This window comes from Myotis nattereri (assembly GCF_964212035.1).
Source record: "Myotis nattereri genome assembly, chromosome: 5".
Taxonomy (NCBI): domain Eukaryota; kingdom Metazoa; phylum Chordata; class Mammalia; order Chiroptera; family Vespertilionidae; genus Myotis; species Myotis nattereri.
The window spans coordinates 74949965-74970538 of record NC_138080.1 but is presented as its reverse complement, the minus strand read 5'-3'; the positions used below and the strand labels follow the sequence as shown (position 1 = coordinate 74970538).

At 36.6% G+C, this 20574-nt stretch overlaps 1 protein-coding gene across 4 annotated transcripts in view; it reads left to right on the top strand.

Moving 5' to 3' along the window:
- The window catches only part of FNIP1 (folliculin interacting protein 1), a gene marked incomplete at its 5' end in the record, with an annotated part of 96603 nt that overhangs the window by 21894 nt on the left and 54135 nt on the right, over positions 1–20574 (top strand). For 3 of the 4 annotated variants that reach the window (XM_081092614.1, XM_081092615.1, XM_081092616.1), the window contains 5 exons: positions 5210–5336; positions 12574–12708; positions 15076–15176; positions 15450–15524; positions 19732–19823. In XM_081092614.1, the coding sequence (XP_080948740.1) occupies positions 5210–5336; positions 12574–12708; positions 15076–15176; positions 15450–15524; positions 19732–19823 (530 nt within the window). Of the gene's footprint in view, positions 1–4282; positions 4417–5209; positions 5337–12573; positions 12709–15075; positions 15177–15449; positions 15525–19731; positions 19824–20574 lie in introns of those variants that run through there. The other variant, XM_081092617.1, reaches the window with a different exon arrangement.

Here is a 20574-nt window from a genome sequence, read left to right as displayed (position 1 = left end):
TAATTTCAGTCATAATATCTCAGTTACTGGATATTAAATTTTTTATTAAAAGTATTTTACTAGAAATGATTGGAAATTGCTGATATGTTCACAGTTACTGTTTTTTTTTTTAAATGCACAGTAAATATATCAAAAGGAAAATAAGCTGTTTTATCTGACAATTGGGACTTCCAGATTAATGGAAAAAGTCCAGTGAAGTGAGAATTAAAAAACTACATGTTGTAACATTTTTAGCTTAAAATACATAAAGATACATTCATTTGTCATCCTTTGCTGGTTAGTATGTTTTACAGAGGGAATGATGAATGTTGCATTGTGGGGCAAAAAATTAAAGTGTTATGTTAAAAGTATTATAAGACATATACTTTGCTTTCAGGAGACATATTTAATATTGGCTAGTTAACATCAGATTTCTCTAAAGCAAAATCCTTCTACAGGTTTTTTAAAAACTCGGATCACTTTCCCCATCCACAGAAAATATTTCTCCAATTGAATATGATGTTTTGGGGTTCTGATGGTGACCAGTCCTTGGTATTTTGGTGTTATGTTGGGAAAGCTTTTTGCTTATCTCTTCCTCCCTCACTTATCCCTCCATCATCCTTCCCGTCCTACCTCAATAATTTATCCTTTACCAAACTTAGAATGTTTTCCAGTACTGGTGGCTCTTTCTCTAATTCTCTGTGCATAGTTTTTGAAACTTGGCTGCCCTCTCTACTTGCAGGAGCTTTGGGTGTTAATAAGTTCTCAGAATAGTCTACATCATCTTGCATGTATTCATTTAAGTGAGACAACAATGATGGATAAGTCTCAGGAAGGAAAACTAACATAGTACCAGGTACATAGTAAGCACTATACAAATAGTTATTGAGTGAATGAACTTAAAATCTTCAGTTGTGATAAGTGTGTACTGTATGAGTCAGAGATTATTCCAGACTCCTTGATGGAGTGGAAATGTATGGCTGATGAAGTGGGAATAGGAGTAGAGAAAGAGAAGAGACCAGTTGGTTGGTATTTATCTAAAAGTGCATAAAATTCAAGTTTAAGATGATTGATGAAACAGAAGAATTGGCCAAATAGAATAAAAAGGTGAATTATTTAGGTATTTTCTTTAAACATGACCGTTTTTAATGCATTGAGATGCAGACTAGTATTTAGATGTTTTTCTCAACCTTTTTTTAAAAACATTATTCTCCCCCTAATGATCTTTTTTTAGACAGTTTTTCTCTTACTGTCAAACCCCCCTACCCCAGTCCCCAAAGTTCTAATACCACACATACACTGTGTATTTGCTTATGTATTGTGGCCCTATGGAGGCCACACCTATTGTAATATCTTAAAACTTTTTTTGTCTCTTTCCTCCCTCCCCAAGAACCAAATTTGGCTCCTTGGAAGCCACCTTGTTTTCACTGAGAATGAATGATTTAGCCTTATTTTAACAGTAACATATGTTACAGGAATTCATGTAGTCTTCTGAGGAGTTAGTGTGTAAAGGAGGTGTCTATTCCAGCATGTTTACTTTCTGTTAGCATTCTTTAAGGTGTGAGATAAAAAACATGCAGAGCAGATAAGCTGAAATAAACTATAAATAACGTCTGTGCAGAGTTTTAAAATAGTTGTGGTTCATCACTGAGTAGTTTTCTTACTAATGTTTAATATGCTGAACACAATAGCTTAATATTGAGGAAAGTTTTACTGTAGTATATAGTTTTTGTGAAGGTGATGGTATACTTACCTCTGTTAATGACTTGGCTTAGGTATGTCTTCAGTTAAATTTTGATGAAAAGAGGCAACACGATGAAGTGGAAAGCATGGTGGATTAGATGTCAGAAGTGCTGATTAGAAGTGAATACCACTAGAAGATTAGAGTAGAGATGGGAGTGAAAGGAAGGGGAGAGACCAGCCAGCACTAACCAGAACAGTGACTTTAGGTAGGTCATTTTGGCTTCTCTTTCACTTGAAAAATGAATAAATCTAGGGTGACTATTACCATTTAAAATGACTTGCCTAATAAAGAAGTCACTTTAGGGTTCTTATTTGTTGTTATTTAATATCATGCTCTCCTAGTGTATTTGAAATAGAATAAATTTGCCAGGCAACTTTTTTGGTAACAAATTTATTTATACTCAATTTCATAGGTCTATAAATTTCAGAATTTACACTTATTTCCATTGTAACATAAAGGGAATCAAGGCTTTAAAAAACCTCTCCATTTCAGGTACATACTTTGAAGATGTGAAGAATAACTTTGACCAGCTTTTTCTTATTTCTTTTCTTCCTTTTTTTTTTTTTTTTTTTTACAACAAATGACTCTAGGAATTTCTTTTCCATTTAAATATAAGGCTATGTAATTTCCATCTCTATTCTTATCTTATTCAGGCCTGTCCTAAGGTCTAAGCTCCTCTAGGTATTGAGCCTTCTTGCCCCGCCACCCCCCATAGATAGATAGATAGATAGATAGATAGATAGATAGATAGATAGATAGAAAAAAAATCTCAATATGTCTATTCCCCCATCTCCTCAAGAAAACATCCTCTTGTAGCCTCAACTCCTCTTCTACTTGCAGGGGTGACCATACATCTTGGTTGCCCAAAATAATCTCAATTTACTCCTGTGTGTTTAGGGTCCCCCTTTACTTTCAAAACTTTGCACTGCAATTATAGTTTGTCACACTATTCTTATGTCTTCCCCTTTCACAGGGAAATCTTTCCAAATGGCATACAGTTACTATCCTTACTTTCTCAGCTCTTATCCTTCAGTCCATTGCTATTGCTTTGTGACTGACCCCCGTCCGCATCCTACTTCTCCACAGAAATGGTTCTTGCAAGAGTACCAAAGACATTGATAAACTCTATGGACATTTGTAGTTTTTATAAATTTTGGCCTTTCTGCTGCCTTTGGCACTGTGCACACTATTCCTTTTTTCATCTTTCATCTTCCTTGATTTTTTTTTTTAAATATAGATTTTCTACAGAGAGGAAGGGAGAGAGATAGAGAGTCAGAAACATCGATGAGAGAGAATCATCGATCAGCTGCCTCCTGCACATCTCCTACTGGGAATATGCCCGCAACCCAGGTACATGCCCCCGACCGGAATCAAACCTGGGACCTCTCAGTTCGCAGGCCGACGCTCTATCCACTGAGCCAAACCGGTTTCGGCTTCCTTGATTTTTGAAATGACATTTTACCATGGGTTTTCTCTTTTGTCTCTCTCTTTTTTTTAAAGAATAGTTTGTTGATTTTGAGAGAGAGAGAGAGAGAGAGAGAGAGAGAGAGAGAGATATCAATGTGAGAGTGCAACATCGATAGGCTGCCTCCTGCATACCCCCCTATGAGGGATTGAGCCAGCAACCCAGGCATGTGCCCTTGACCGGAAATCAAACCAGCAACTGCCTGGTGCATGGGACCATGCCCAACCAACTGAGCCACACCAGCCAGCACTCTGGTAGTCTGTCATTACTGATGTTCCTTAGAAGCTTTTCTACTTGTCTTTTCTCTGTCCTTAAAATATTGTTGTGCCCTAAAATTCTAGTGTATTGATCCTTCACTTTCCTTTTTCTTTTCAGTTAATAAGTTCTCCCTAAATGATTTCATTATCAACTGTGTGTGTCAGTAACTCCTGTGTCTAGAATTCTAGGCTCAGCCTTTATTCTGAGACCATTGCTTGTCATCAGTCTATTGGACATCTTTCTGCAGTTGTCTCAGGCCCTTTGAACTCAGCCTATTAACATCCTTATCCCAAAATTTCTCCCCTCCGCCCCCACCTTGTATTCCCTACCTTTATTATTGATACCTGTTTAAATAAAATCTGAAAACTGAGAGCCATTCTCTTTCCTAATTTCACATATCCAATGTCCATGGTATCATGGCTAACATAATTCTGGAAAGGCAGAGCAGGACCAGATTTTAAACAACTTTACATCTAAGCAAAGGAATTTGGATTTTATTCTTCGGGTGTCTTAGGGTTTGGATGAATGAAGTGAGGGTGTACTTATTCAAGATTTGTTGAAAGACCTTACATCCAGCAAAACCCAATTTCTCTTTCTCTACAGAATTTTGTCCATATAGGCACTTTAAAAAGTGACTATACCTCTTCCACTTCCATACTACTTCTTACTATCACCTACCTCTATCATAATCTGTTAATTTTCTGTTTTGATTTATTTCATCTACCACTTATCCAAAATTACTATATTTCTTTTTTAAAATTTTTATTGATTTCAGAGAGAGGGAGGGAGAGATAAAAACATCCAGGAGAGAAAAACATTGATTGGCTGCCTCCTGCATGCCCGATCCCCTACTGGGGGTGGAGCCTGCAACCCAGGCCTGTGCCCTGATGGGGAATCAAACTGGCAGTCAAACCGGCCATCTTTTGGTGCATGGGACCATAACCAATCAACTGAACCACACTGACCAGGGGTATTTATTTCTTTTTTCTTTTTCTTTTTTAAAATAAATCTTTATTGTTCAGATTATTACAGATGTTCCTCTTTTTTCCCCCCATAGCTCCCCTCCACCTGGTTCCCACCCCACCCCATGCCCTTACCCCTGCCACTGTCCTCATCCATAGGTGTAAGATTTTTGTTCAATGGGATGCAAATTAGTGTAGTCTATGGATGAATCTCTGTGGTTTAGCTTCAGTTTCTTGGAGGTTCTTTCATTAGTTTCAAACACACAGATATTTGCTAAGGATTAGACAGGAGAAAACTAAAATTGTATATACTGTCAAGAGTTTGAGATGAAGATGTTTTATGTTGCCAGTTACAATTTGCTTGACAGATATTGATAGGGTTAAGGATCAGGTTTTCTTAAGGAAAGGAGGAATCCCAACCAAGAGCTGTGACTAATGGATTGTGAGGAATGGACCATTCAGCCTAATGTAACTAATGACAAACAGCCTCTGGAATGGCAGTTCTCCTATTTCTTAGCAACTGTCCTATCAGTTGTGTGTTCAGTTCACCAGACTAGTATTCACAGCTTTTTGTTTTCTCTCTTTCCCTTTCCTCCCTATCTCTCTCTTATTACATTAATCTTTTTAATTGTGAAATAAATGCATTATAATAGTACATAAGACAAATGCAGTGGCTTTTTAAAAGTTTTACTGTAAAGTTTTACTGCAAACTGGCTAGGGCTGTTATATAGGTTTTATTTATAGAAATTTATGTGGAATATTTATTAAATAACTCTAATGGATCTTTATTTTTCTTTAAAGTTGGCCTTTGCCAGAGTTTGATCCAAGCCAGATTCGACTGATTGTATATCAAGACTGTGAAAGACGAGGAAGAAATGTCTTGTTTGACTCCAGTGTTAAGAGAAAAAATGAAGACATATCAGTATCGGTGAGCATTGTTATTGATTTAATGTCATGTTTTAATTGGAAAAAGTGAGTAAAATTTTAATTATGGTGCTTTTGTTTGTCAGTATAAAACATCTTGGCCATCCTTTTGTAATTAAGAGCCCTTATTTTTAGATTTTTAAAGGAAAAAACACTGCCTTATTTGTCATCAATCTAGTACCATAGGACATTTTAGGTTGACATTTATTTTCTTTCTCTTTTTTAAATCTTTATTGTTGAAAGTATTACATATATCCCCTTTTTCCTCCATTGCCCTCTCTCCTTTTTCCCCCAGGCCTTCACCACCCTATTGTCTGTGTCTATGGGTTATGCATTGAGTTCATTCGTTGATCTCTCCCCCTCCACTCCACTTATCCCTCTGCATGCTTCTACGTCTCTGGGTCTGTTTTTGTTCATCAGTTTATTTGGTTCATTAGAATATGCATATGAGTGAGAGTGAGATCATGTGATACTTATCTTTCTCTGACTAGCTTATTTCTCTTAGCATAATTCTATCCAGCATAATTCCATCCATGCTGTTGCAAATAGTTACAAGTTCTTTCTTTTTTATTGCCACGTAAATGTACCATGTTTTTTTTTATCCACTCATCTGCTGATGGGTACTTATGCTGTTTCCAAATCTTAGCTATTGTCAGTTGTGCTGCTGAGAACATAGGGGTGCATATATTCTTTCTGCTGAGTGCTTTGGGTTTCATAGGATATCTATATATATAAAAGCCTAAGCGACCATTATGTCCGAACAACCGGAATGAGTGGTCAACCAGTTGCTATGATGCACACTGACCACCAGGGGGCAGACACTCAATGCAGGAGCTGGCCCCTGGTGGTCAGTGCGCTCCCACAGCCAACCTCCTGTGGCCCCTTCCCCCTGGCTGGCCCCCCAGTTGGTCTTGATGTGGGGGCCAGCCAGCCAACCTTCCGCAGCCCCTCCTCCCACCCCCTGCCGGCCAACCTCCTGCGGTCCCTACCCCCTGCTGGCTGGCTCCCCTGATAGGCCCCAATCAGGGGGCCGGCCGGCCAACTTCCCAATAGGCCTTGATTGCCGGCCAGTCCTAGGGACCCCACCCATGCACGAATTAGTGCACCAGGCCTCTAGTATTCCTAGAAGTGGGATCACTGGATCAAATGGGAGTTCCATTTTTAATTTTTTGAGGAAACTCCATACTGTTTTCCATAATGGCTGCACCAGTCTTCATTTCCACAACTTTGCCAACACTTGTCATTTGTTGATTTGTTGATGATAGCTATTCTGATAGGTGTGCGGTGATATCGCATTGTCGTTTTGATTTGCATCTCTTGGATGATTAGTGACTTTGATCATTTTTTCATATGTCTCTTGGCTTTCTGTATGTACACTTTGGAGAAGTGTCTATTTAGGTCCTTTGCTCCTTTTTTAGATTGTTTGTCTTCCCTTTTAAAATATGTTTTTATTGGTTTCAGAAAGAGGAAGGAAGAGGGAGAGATAGAAACATCAATAATGAGAGACATAGATCGGCTGCCTCTTGCCCTGTCCCCCTATTGGGATGGAACTTGCAACCTGCAACCCAGGCATTTGCCCTGACCGGGAATTGAACTGTGAACTTCTGATTCATGGGCCAATGCTCAACACTGATCCACACCAGCCGGGCATTGTTTTGACTTTTGAACTTTATAAGTAAACACATTACTTCCATGCAATTTAAAATTTTAAAAAGTTAACAGGACAAGAAGAAGAGTTGAAAATTCATGCAAAATACTTTATAAATAGAAATACTATATGTTATAAGTGCTGGTTATTTATTTAAATTTCAGTTGTGACACTGAATCTGGAACATGGAATATGATTATGTATCCAGGTTAAAAGTTCTGATTCCCCATGTCTACCTTTATCCCACCCTTCTCTCTCTTCTAAATTAGTCTTAAAACTATTAGGTAGGGCTGAACACTGATGTCAGGAGGTAGAGACATGTTGGATCAGAGCTGAGCATCAGGGCCCTGGTAGATTGAGGAGGGCATCTACATAAGGTGTTGGCTAATAGGTTATCAAAGCCCAAAGGGATAAGGAGGATATTCACCATGGCTATCATTCATGTAGGTGAGGAGTGCTAGGGGAAATGAGATAGTGGTTTTATACAAGAGAGTTGATAAAATAAATATATGTTAAGGACAATGAGAGGCATGTTTTTCTCAGTGTTCATAACTTATTTCTTATTCTTACGTAGCATGTTGCTAGTTTTTGTGGGTTAAAAATAAAATGTTGTATAATTTCCCTTAGGAATAAGAGCAAAAAAATAAGAAAAGGAAACCCTTTTGGCCCTACAGTTGTTCTCATAGATGGGTTGCTGACTGTCCCCTGTCCCCTCACTAGACCTTCTTCCACTAGTTATTTGGTTTCAAGAAAAAAGCCATGAGTTCAAAATGGGAAAGAGAAAAGACATCAGACAACTGGGGAGTTGGTGGGCGAAAGAGGGGTATGTGTGTGTGTGAGTGTGAGTTATGGGAGAAAGAATGGGGGGGGGCGCAGAAAGTGTGTGTGTATGAGTATGTGTGAGTGTGAGTGAACTTTTATGTACACCTCTATGCATACTTTTTATGTGTTGTTCTGGAACTGATGTGTGTTTGTTTCTTTTCTCCCTGTAGCAAGTTCCTTCTTATTTCAGAAATTGGACGTGCACAATACATAGTTCCTTCAGTCTGGAATATCTTTCAAGCCCTCCCACTCTTCTCTTTCACCGTAACTCCTATGCTTTGTTTGTAGTTCCAGCTTAAATGATCAAGGGGAACTTCCTTGCTCTCCCTTGACTAAATTAAGTCCTCTCTTGGATGATTAATTTTAACATCATTCTTTGACTACTTATTTGTAAAATGGGGATAATAGTATGTACTTTATAGAATTTTTATGAGGAAAAAAAGAATATGTAAAACAGAATAAATAGTACCTGACCAGAAAATAAGTGCCTATGAGTTAGCTCAGTTAATATTATTATTACTTTTCAAAAAAGAAATTTAAATTCTTTATTTAAAGTATTATATGAGTCTCCCTTTTCCCCCATTGACCTCTCCCTGGCGGCTCCCACCCCCCCAGCACATGCCCTTACCCCCACCCTCACCCCCTACTGTCTATATCCATTGGTCATGCTCATATGTATGCATACCAGTCCTTTGGTTGATCTCTTACCACCTCACCCCCCGCTTTCCCTCATAGGTTGGACAGTCTGTTCGATGCTTCTATGTCTCTGATTCTATTTTTGTTCATCAGTTTATGTTGTTCATTATATTCCACAAATGAGTGAGAACATGTGGTATTTATCTTTCTCTGACTGCCTTATTTTGCTTAGCATAATGCTCTCCAGGTCCATCCATGCTGTTGCAAATGGTAAGAATTTCTTCTTTTTTACAGCAGCATAGTATTCCATTGTGTAGATGTACCACAGTTTTCTAATCCACTCATCTGCTGATGGGGACTTAGGCTGTTTCCAAATCTTAGCTATTGTAAATTGTGCTGCTATGAACATAGGGGTGCATATATCCTTTCTGATTGGTGTTTCTTGTTTTCTTGGGATATATTCCTAGAAGTGGAATTACTGGGTCAAATGGCAGTTCCATTTTTAATTTTTTGAGGAAACTTCGTACTGTTTTTCACAGTGGCTGCACCAGTCTGCATTTCCACCAGCAGTGCACAAGCGTTCCTTTTTCTCCACATCCTCACCTGCACTTGTCGTTGTCGATTTTTTGATGATAGCTATTCTGACAGGTGTGAGATGGTTCATCATTGTTGTTTTGATTTGCATCTCTTGGTGATTAGTGACTTTGAGCATGTTTTCATGTATCTCTCGGCCTTCTGTATGTCCTCTTTCTTTTTTTTTTTTTTTTTTTTTTTTTTTTTTTAAATATATTTTATTGATTTTTTTACAGAGAGGAAGGGAGAGAGATAGAGAGTTAGAAACATCGATGAGAAAGAAACATCGATCAGCTGCCTCCTGCACATCTCCCACAGGGATGTGCCCGCAACCCAAGTACATGCCCTTGACCGGAATCGAACCCGGGACCCTTGAGTCCGCAGGCCGATGCTCTATCCACTGAGCCAAACCGGTTTCGGCATGTCCTCTTTCGAACAGTGTCTATTTAGGTCCTTTTCCTATTTTTTTTTTTTTATTATTGGATTGTTTATCTTTCTTTTGTTAAGTTCCCTTTTGTATGAGTTCCCTATAAATTTTGGAGATTAAACCCCTATCAGAGATAATGTTGGCAAATATATTCTCCCATGAAGTGGGCTTTCTTGTTGTTTTGTTGGTGGTTTCTTTTGCTGTGCAGAAGCTTTTTATTTTGATAAAGTCCCATTTGTTTATTTTCTCCTTAGTTTCCATTGTCCTAGGAGCTGTATCGGTAAAGATATTGCTATGACATATGTGTGCTATTTTGCTGCCTATGGATTCTTCTAAGATTTTTATGGTTCCCCGTCTTACACTTAAGTCCTTTATCCATTTTGAGTTTATTTTTGTGTATGGTGTAAGTTGGTGGTATAGTTTCATTTTTTTGCATGTATTTGTCCAATTTTCCCAGCTTCATTTATTGAAGAGACTGTCTTGACTCCATTGTATGCTCTTGCCTCCTTTGTCAAATATTAATTGAACATAATGGCTAGGGTTGATTTCTGGGTTCTCTGTTCTGTTCCATTGGTCTATATGTCTGTTCTTGTGCCAGTACCAGGCAGTTTTGAGGACAGTGGCTTTGTAATACAGCTTGATATATCTGGTTTTGTGATCCTTCCAACTTTGTTCTTCTTTCTCAAGATTGCTGCAGCTATTCGAGGTCTTTTTTTATTCCAGATGAATTTTTGGAGAGTTTGTTCTAGATCTTTGAAATATGCCATTGGTATTTTAATATTATTACTTTTTAAAAATATATTTGAAGTATATGTTTCATCATATATATATACTTTGGTCTAATTATTTGTTAAGTGTCTCTTTTTCCACTTAGATTGTTAGTTCTATGAGGAAAAGGACTGGGTCTATTTTATTCATTTCTGTTCCCTAATCATCAGTACACATACTACTCAAATGCTTTTGTAAACAAATAAAATGGTAGTTTGTAATAGTAGATCTGTCAGGCCAACTGATTTTGACTCTAAGGTATATTACAGACTCACTAGCTCTTGTAATCTTGGTGAGTGACTTAACCTGGACTTCAGGTTTCTCATCAGTAAAATTGGGTTGTAATATCTACCATATTGAGTATTATAAAAAATATACTTAAGGTCTAGCATTTTATGGGTGATCAATAAGTAGCAAAGTTCTTATGATGTGGCCAAGAATATCAATACTGAAAATACCAATATTTTTAGTGAGTTTTTAAATGAAATACTATAAATGAAAATATCTAGTGACGTTCCTGATTCCAGAGTAGGCATTCAGTTATGTTAGCCTTGACTTTAACTTTTTTCTAATAACATAACTACAAATCAGTAAGCATATGCTTGGTCTAGACATTGTATAGGACACTTTATATATTTATTTGTGTACAAATATGTAATGAGAGACACACAGACACATATATACCCCTAAAAGTATTACAAATAACCTAGTCATTAGGTAGGGTTTTTCTCCCGATTAAAGACATAAGGCTTTAGAGAGGTCAAGTAACTTGTTCAAGGAACCAGGATTTAAATGTCGTCTATTTAGTTTTAAAGCCCTTGTTTTTGTTTTACCACGCTCTCTCTTTACATTTTTGATTAGAGATTATTTGGAATTACCAGATGCTCTCTTTTACAATGCCATTGGTCTTCCAAAAATTGTGATGTCAGTCACATTACTTCTTTTTTTTTTATTCCCCCCCCCCCCTTTATTGATTAAGATATTACAAATGTGTCCTTATCCCCACAATGTCCCCTCATCCCCCTTCTGAAAACCTTTGGAGGTCTATTTTATGGAAGAGTGGACATTCTGGTAACTATGATAAAGCACTGGAATGCTTTTAGGGGTATCACAGACCTTGGTGAGGTGCAGCTTTGATGGTTCTGAGTGAAAATTCAAGAACCTGTTGGAGCCTAGAAGTAGAAATAGAAATAGAAATAGAAATAGAAGTAGAAATACATTCTTCTTCCATACTTGACTACAAAACCTTTTGATCCTAAAGTTAGATTTTATTAAAAATTCAATTGTTCAATACATTTTTATTTCAAAAGATTAAGTTTATATGTATGTACATATAGTGAAATATACAGCTCTCATTTACATGTTTTCTTCCACCTCTGCATCTCTTCCCAGAAGTATTTTTTCCATAAAATATGTTACTTATGTTCACCTTTAGTGGTTGTATTATGTTTGATTTAATAAGTATTTTTAATTTTTTTTTGAAAATAATGTAGATATAGCTCACATACAGAAGACCTTTGCAGTTCTCAATAATTTTTAAGGGCATAAAGGGGTTTTGAGGCCAAATAATTTGAAATTGCTTTAGTATATTTGTTAAGTCACTAGTAATGAACATTGTCTAGCCCATAGTAATATAGAAAGATCCCCATCTATAATAATCTATAATAATAAAAGCATAATATGCAAATAGACCGAACAACCAAACAGCAAGAATGACCCTCCAGACGACCATGTTATGACACCCACTGGCGCCAGGCCAGCCAAGGTGGGTGCGATGCGATTGGTTGGGGGCCCGGCCATCGCCCCATGATCTCCCTGCACAGGGAGGCCCAGGCCACCAGCTGGCAGGGTTATTGACCAATTGGGGCGGGGAGAGGGGACTCCACTATTGCCCCGAAGAGGGTGACCCAGGCCACTGGCTGGCAGGCTGCAGCCGGTGGACAGGGCCTCCCTCTGCTGGGAGGAGGCATCAAGGAGCCCCGGCTGGGTGGGCAGGGCCGACCTCTTTTGGGCGATCAATTGTGGTGCTCCAGGGCTGTGAGAGGACACAGGCCAGGCTGAGGGACCCGCACTCCCTTCCCCCCTCACCCCCAGTGCATGAATTTCGTGCACCCGACTTCTAGTGATTTAATAACGTTGTTGAGAAAAGTAAGATACAAACTCCACAAGTAATTATAGTTAATGACATAAAGAAAAGTAAACAGTATTGGAGAGAATACGGTAAAATGCAAATAGTCATTACATTAAGGTTATAGTATTTTGAATTATTTCATGTTTGGATTTGCAAAGGTTTTTATGCTATAATTAGATTCATGTATGGTTAAAAATCAGTTAAAATATAAATGGGGATAATATCTGTAATTTCAGAAACTCTGTAGTGATGCTCAAGTTAAAGTGTTTGGGAAATGCTGCCAACTGAAACCTGGAGGAGACAGTTCTTCTTCTTTGGATAGTTCTATTACTTCATCTTCTGATGTGAAAGAACAGTGTCCTAAGTACCAGGTAAGATCACTGGTGTCATTTATTCATTCATAAATATTTTTGAGTACCTACAATATGTTGTGCACTATTCTAGGGATTGGGATATAACATGGACTAGTTTTACCCTCCTGAAGCTTACCTTATAGTTGGGGAGGCAGATAATTAAACAAGTAAGTTTATGTACTTAGATAAATCTTAGGGTAGGGGAAGTACAGAGAACTATAGGCATAGGCAGCAGGGGTATTTTCTTTACCCTTTATTTTCCACTTCAGCATTTTTTGGGCTACCAAAATAATTTCTTATTTTATATACTTTTTAATTATTAAAATATGAAGATAAATATAAAATAATTGTACAGTTCAGCTATAGTATGAAATTAAAGTATGATTTGAAGTATATACAATTAGAAATGTGCATTTTTTATTTTTGAAAACTATTATGACACTTAAAAATACAGAATTTGCCCTAGCCGGTTTAGCTTAGTGGATAGAATGTCAGCCTGCAGACCAAAGGGTCCCAGGTTCGATTCTGGTCAAGGGCATGTACTTTGGTTGCAGATTCCTCCCCTGCCTGGGCCCTGGTTGGGACTTGTGCAGGAGGCAACCAATCAGTGTATTTCTATCACATAGATGTTTCTCTCTGTCTTCCCCTCTCTCTTCCACTCTCCCTAAAAATCAATGGAAAAATATCCTCGAGTGAGGATTAGTAAACAGAATTAAACAAATAAGTAACTACATAGGAACTTCTCTATGAACTTGCTATATTTTACATAAGATCAGTATTTGGTATCATACTAAGCAAATGTGAATTTATTTGTGTCAGCCAAGCTTGCATGAATGAGTGACAAGTATTTTATATTTAGGGGTACCAAAATGGAATACTGGGCTTTTTAGTTGTTTGTAATTAGATAATTATGTTTGGATGGAAACTGGCCCTTATACCAAATCAATGTGACAGAATTATATGAAGAACTCTGAAGTTATTAAAGTTCAGATATTAGGAGGTACTACATAGTTCCTCCTGTCCTCCCATATTCCTTCTTCACCGTTAGCAGAATACCTTAACAATTTCCTAATAGTGCTGTGCTATAAATATATCTTCATATGTATGCTAATTTGGACATTTTCTAATTTGACCAGTTGTGCAAACTTGCCTTTCTGATATTATGCAGTGAAAAATGAATTTTAGCGAATGGATTCAGATTTTAGAAACCCTAAAGTAGTGAATGATTGTTAAGAATTTTTTTAAAACTTCAAATTCTTGATTTTTCCACAATATAATGGTTTTAGTAAAATTTGTGAATAATCATCATTTATTATATTATTTATGTCATCTTCCTCATTGTGTTATTATATAAATCAGTTAGGAATTGGGTTGGGACACCCTCTATAACAGCGACTTAAGCAAATTAAGGATTTTTTTTCTTACATGACAAGAAGTATGGTACATATGGGTTTCAAGATAACGAAAACTTCCTTATCTTTCTGCCTAGACAGAATTAATGTGTACTTGTTGCCTTGTTGTTCTAATGTGGCATCTCTGTCTCCAGTGACTTCCATTTTTATCTCATTGACCAGGCCTGTAAGTGGATAGTTCTGAAAGCTGCTGCTCTAGCCATTAGTCTCACCCATTGAATATAGAAACCAACCTTAAATCTCCTATTTATAGAGGCAGCTCTGAAATGCATTTGTTTGTTTTTTTCAGGGCACGTGCTGCCCTGAAACAAATAGCACTTCAAAATATAAGGAATAGATATTTGATAGTTAATTAGTGATATTTGCCATAGTATCTAAATAATGACCAAATGGATGAGTTCAATTTTTAGCTTTTTTCTGACTCCTATAAGACAGTTAAAGAAAAATGGAAAGGAATAAGTTTTTGATGAGTTCTTCAAAAACAAGACATTTTAATGTTTCAAATAAGTCCTTTTTAAAAAAATAGACACAATTACCCCATTTATGAATGCCTATTTTTGTAGGAGTGGTAAAAGTTATTCTACAAGTTCTATGAATTCCAGTTTTTATAACTTCTCCTGGAGAAACATTGCATATGCATAAGATGTGGTTATTCATGCTCATTTGAGCATTATTTGTAATAGCAAAAATCTAGAAATGACCTAAATACCCATCAGTAAAGGGAGCTGACTTGATAAATGTTGGTATTTTCATGCAGTAGAATGCTGTGCAGCTCTTAAAAGAAATCCATGTACAGCGATATGGTTAGATCTATAAGACATTGTGAAATGAAGAAAATCAAGCTGCACAACAGCATAGAATCACTTAAAAACCATTATGTAGAACTATAGCAAAGGAATTTTTAATAAAAATATTTGAAATAGTCATAGGGTTTTAAATCTTACAATTTTATTAATGTATGGTTATTGTTTAGGGCTCTCGGTGCTCTTCTGATGCCAATATGCTTGGAGAGATGATGTTTGGCTCAGTAGCAATGAGCTACAAAGGATCCACCTTAAAAATTCATCAGATCCGGTAAGGGATTTTCTGATTTTTTTCTTAATGAATCCATTTAGAATAGTTAATAGTTTTTAAGATAAATGAATTTTCATATAGTCTTCACTCAGATTGAGAATGTCAGATTTCTCAATTTATAATTTTCTATAGGTTTAATTCTGCTTCATGGCTGTTGTGACTGCTGTGAAATCTCTCTGAGTTATACATTTTTTATTTATAATAAATTGAGAAGGTTCTTGTGTTCTAGTTTTGATCTCTCTGTGTTCCTCTCTCTTTTTTTTTTTTTCCTAGTTCCCCTCCACAGCTTATGCTTAGCAAAGTTTTTACTGCAAGGACTGGCAGCAGCATCTGTGGGAGTCTTAATACGTAAGTGGTTATGGATACAGGGAGAAATGAATTATTTAAGGTGTGCAGAATATGAAACTAACAGACTGCTCCCTTAAGTTTGAAAGTTTATGGAAACCAGATTTGCCCCCCAGCTATGACAGACATAAAACATTGTGTAAATTTAAGGTATATATGGTGTTGATTTGATACATTTACATTGCAAAATGGTTACCATCATAGCACTAACACCTTTATCCTATCACATACTTGCATTTATTTTTTTGTGGTAAGGACATTAAAGATGTACTCTCCTAGCAACTTTTAAGTATATAATACAGTATTATTAGCTATAATCTGCATGCTTTACAAGGTGAGGCAAAAGTAGGTTTAATATAATTATTAGTATGGAAAATAATATACTAATTAATAAATAATAATACAAGAATAAAGTCCACTTCCCATACTCACAACTATAAACCAATTTTTGCCATACCCTGTAAATGTGAGTTTTTTCTTGGCTCTCAGTTTCGTTCCGTTGTTCTATGTGTCTATTTTTATGCTAGTACCATACTGTTGATTACTGTACTGTAGCTTTGTAGTCTAGTTGGAAATTAGGAAGTGTGATGCTTGTAGCTGTGTTCCTCTCAAGATTGTTTTGGGTATTCAGGGTCATTTGTGGCTCTATACAACTTTTTAAAAAAATTTTTTAATTGATTTCAGAGAGAAAGGGAAAGGGAGAGAGGGATAAAAACATCAATGATGAGAGAGAATCATTGATGGGCTGCCCCCATTGGAGATGGAACCCCACAACCCAGGCATGTGCCCTGACTGGGAATCGAATTGTGACGACCTCGTTCATGGGTTGATGCTCAACCACTGAGCCACACAGGCCAGGCTCTGCAAATTTTAAGGTTTTTTAAAAATTTTATTTCTGTGAAAAATGCCACTGGAATTTTGTTAGGGGTTGCATTGAATCTATAGATGGCTTTGGATAATAGGGACATTTTAGCAATGTTCATTCTTCTGATTCATGAACATGGGGTATTTTTCCATTTGTTTGTGTCACCTTCAGTTTCTTTCAAGAAAGGCTTGTAGTTTTCATTGTAGAGATCATTTACCTCCTTTCTTAAATTTCTTCCTATTTGATTGTTTTTGATGCTATTGTGTTGTTTTTGAAGCAGAGTGACTTTTCAAAGTGTTTATTTTATATTATTTTTTTCCATCACCATTTGTCCCCTCTATGCTCTCTTCCACCTCCACCCCTGCAATCACACAATCGCCTCTCTCTTTCTTTCCAAATTAGTCTAGTGAAAGACTTGTCAACTTTGTGTATCTCTTCAGAAAACCAGCTCTTAGTTTTATTGATATTTTCTATTATTTTTCTGGTCTCTTTTATTTATTTCCCCTCTGATTTTCGTTAATAACAGGTGCTTGAATAACGTCATTTTGGTCAATGTTGTTTTACTATAACATTGATGAGATTCTGTAAGAATCGAACTCTTGTTTCTATCAATTAGCCTGTGTGGTAAAATTGGTTTCATTATAAATCATTTTGCTTAAATAAAGTTGCAGAACTTATTGAAGTTAAGTGGATACTTACTGTGTTTCCTTACTTTTGATAACTTTTGGACATAATTTGTTATTTTCTAGTTCCTTGAGGTGTACAGTGAAATTGTTTGAGATCTTTCTTGCTTTTTAATGTAGACATTTTTTTTGCTATAAACTTTCCTCTTAGAACTGCTTTTGCAGCATCCCATGTTTTGATATGCATACTTTCATATTCATTTGTTTCAAGATATTTCTTGATATTCTTTTGTATTTCTTCTGTGATACATTGGTTGTTTAGGAGCATTTTTTAAAATCTCCACATATTTGTGAATTTTCCAGCTTTCATTCTATTTTTTTTTTTCCAGTTTTCATCTACTAAGGTCAGAAAAGATACTTGGTGTGATGTCAGTCTTCTAAAATTGGCTGAGACGTGTTTTGTGACTTGTCATGTGACCTGTTCTGGAGAGTGTTTCGTGTGTGCTTGACAAGAACGTGTTTTCCACTGCTATTGAATGGAATATGCTGTATGTGTCTGTTAGTGCCATTTAGTCTAAAGCATGGTTCAGGTCTGTATTTCTTGTTGGTTTTCTGTCTGGATCATCTATCCAGTATTGAGAGTAAGGTATTGAAATCCTCTATTGCATTGTTGTCTATTTCTTCCTTTGGATCTGATTGTATTTGCTTAATATGTTTAGATATTCTGATGTTATGATAGCTATATCTTCTTGATGAATTGACTCCTTTTTGTATGACCATCTTTGTTTCTTTTTACCGTTTTTTGGTAAACAAAAACATTTTGTTTTGTTTGACATAAATACAGCTACCCCTGCTCTCTTTTGGTTTCCACTTGCATAGAATATCTTTTTCTACCCCACCACCTTGAGCCTATGTGTGTCCCTACAGCTGAAGTGAATCTCTTGTAGGCAGCATAATGTTGGCTCTTGTTTTTTTTTTACCCATCCAGCCACTCTGTGTTTGGAGGCCAGATTGCTTCCTCATTTGAGTTTAGTTGAAGAACAGGAAATGTGATTTCTCTTTCTCTAATTTGCTTGGAGCTATATCTGGAAGTAAAATGTTGAATGCATTTCCATGTTACGTTGATATGCTGATTTTCCATTTTGCAGTGCATGCGGAGGTTGTGCTTTTCAGTTTTTAGATCCCCCTGCACATTAACCCTGCAATTAGGAGTGACCAAGGCCAGCCATATGGTGGGGCACAAGGATATTACAGGTTATTATTACCAAGATTAGAATAGTGAAGCTGATCTGTTATATAAAAAGCCTGTGGTTGTCATGCCGTAACATCCGATCAGCAGGAGGCTGCATGCGTGGGGTGGGCGGGACTGTGTGTGGTGAGGTACGCACGGGTGGGCGGGGACTTGACTCTGGAGGACTTGACTGGAGGTGCGGGCGGGTTTCTGGGTCTCGCCTCCAGAGGCGGTGGCGGCCGCAGGACTCTTTCTGGGTCCTGCTGAGCCACAGGACTCTGGGTCATGGGTCTCGTGCGATTTTATGCACTGGGCCCCTACTATTAGGATAATGGGCTACATGCCAGAACCTATTAATGAAGGACTGGGGCTAGCACGAAGTGGTAGTGGACCCCAGGGAGGGATTTTGCAGGTTACAGATCAGAAACCATCGGGGTACCCAAGTCAAAAGCAGCAAGAGATAGCCAGAAGCCAACTCTGAACGAGGGCCATTCTTAAGAGCTATTTATTGTCAATACTTTAAAAAGACTTAACTTTTAGGAAAGAAAGGGAAAGATTTTTTTTTATACTATCACTAGAGGCCCGGTGCATGAAATTCATGCATGGGTAAGGGTCCCTAGGCCTGACCAGTAATCAGGGCTGATCGGGGCCTTCCAGCTGCCAGCTGGGGCCTTCCTTCATTCTTCGCCGCCCCCTGGTGGTCAGCGCATGTCATAGTGAGAAATCGAACTCCCAAGGGGACATTTTGCATATTAGCCTTTTATATATAGAGAGAGATGGATGCCAGAGGTACTAATTTTTAAGAGTTTAATACTAAACTAGAAATTAGAGATCCTACATTGTCATGACTGACTTTAACTGTAATTCCCTCAGTTCCTATGTATTTTCTAAGTTCTAATTAACATTTCTTAAAATACCAAAGAACAATACTTTGAATTAAATGCATAAAGTGATTTTATTTTTGTTGTTTGAATAATTTACTAAAAGAAGTAATATAGGCCGTTTATAATGTGTGGACTAGAGATACTTTTTGGATATTTGGTTGATTCTCTTTTTTTATTTTCTTTTTTAATCCTGACAGAAGTTTAGAAAATATTTTCAGGGTCAAAATATGAGAGGAAAGATTGTAATTTAAATTGGGTCAGCAATATTTTTCTATAAAGGTCCAGATAGTAAATATTTTTGTTTTTGTGAGCCAGACAGTATGTTGTAATTTCTCAGCTCTGCAATTGTAGCATTAAAACAGCCATATGCAATGCATAAATGAATGGATGTGGCTGTGTTCCATTAAAACTTTATTTACAAAATCAGGCAGCAGACTGGATTTAGCCCTTAGGATGATTAAAATTATTAGTTTGTTTCTAGTACTAATAGGGAAATTTAAAAAACTGTTACACACTAAAATTTCATTAGGATATTCAAGGAAGGGCCATAATGAATAAGGAGCATATAATGAATTTGGAATTTATATTTTTTTCTTCTTCCCTTTAGGTTGCAAGATAGTCTTGAATTCATCAATCAGGACAACAGTACATTAAAGGCTGACAGTAACACAGTTATTAATGGACTACTTGGAAATATAGGTAAATAAGTGGTTCCTTTGGTTTTGTAAGTTTTAAAAATGTGAACAGTATAACAGGGATATGTAGTTTTTTCTTGTTAATGTAGATCTTTTATAAGACCAAAGAGTTTCAAATACTATAAGTGGAAAAGGCTTTTAAATTATAAGTATATATTATATCTTTATTATTTGGAAAATATAATTTTCATATATTTGAGCATAATGTTTATTTTGTATCTATCAAACTTGTTTTTAAGTTTGATGTATCTTTGAAAAACCATCTGAGGAAGTCTGGTATTAATTATATTTTCTCCTTTCTCTCTTCCCTAACAATAAAAGTTAATTTTGAATGGTACTCATTTTGACCTGTAATTTAGATGAGAAGATATTCAAAGTTGATGTTCCTTAAAAGATTTATTGGAGTAACAACTTATTTAGTAATTTGGTTAGTTGATTGTTGTAATTATTTAAGTTAAACATTGCAAAGTGACAAATTGTTTCTAACATTTCTAGTCACTTGCTTTAGCCTAGAAAACAACTAAATTGCTGCTGACCCTATTTCCAGTGAATAGAGAACTGCAGTATGTCAGAGTAGACAGCAGTTAGAGTGAATATTTCTCTCTTCCCTGTTTAGTGATAATTTTTTTTATAATTAATTTAAATAAATATGTGTTAGTTATATGAATTGGTAGAAAATAGTTTTTTTCTTCCAACTTGAACAGTATAACATTCTATAATTCATTCAAGTGAGCAACCATTTATTAAGCACCCAC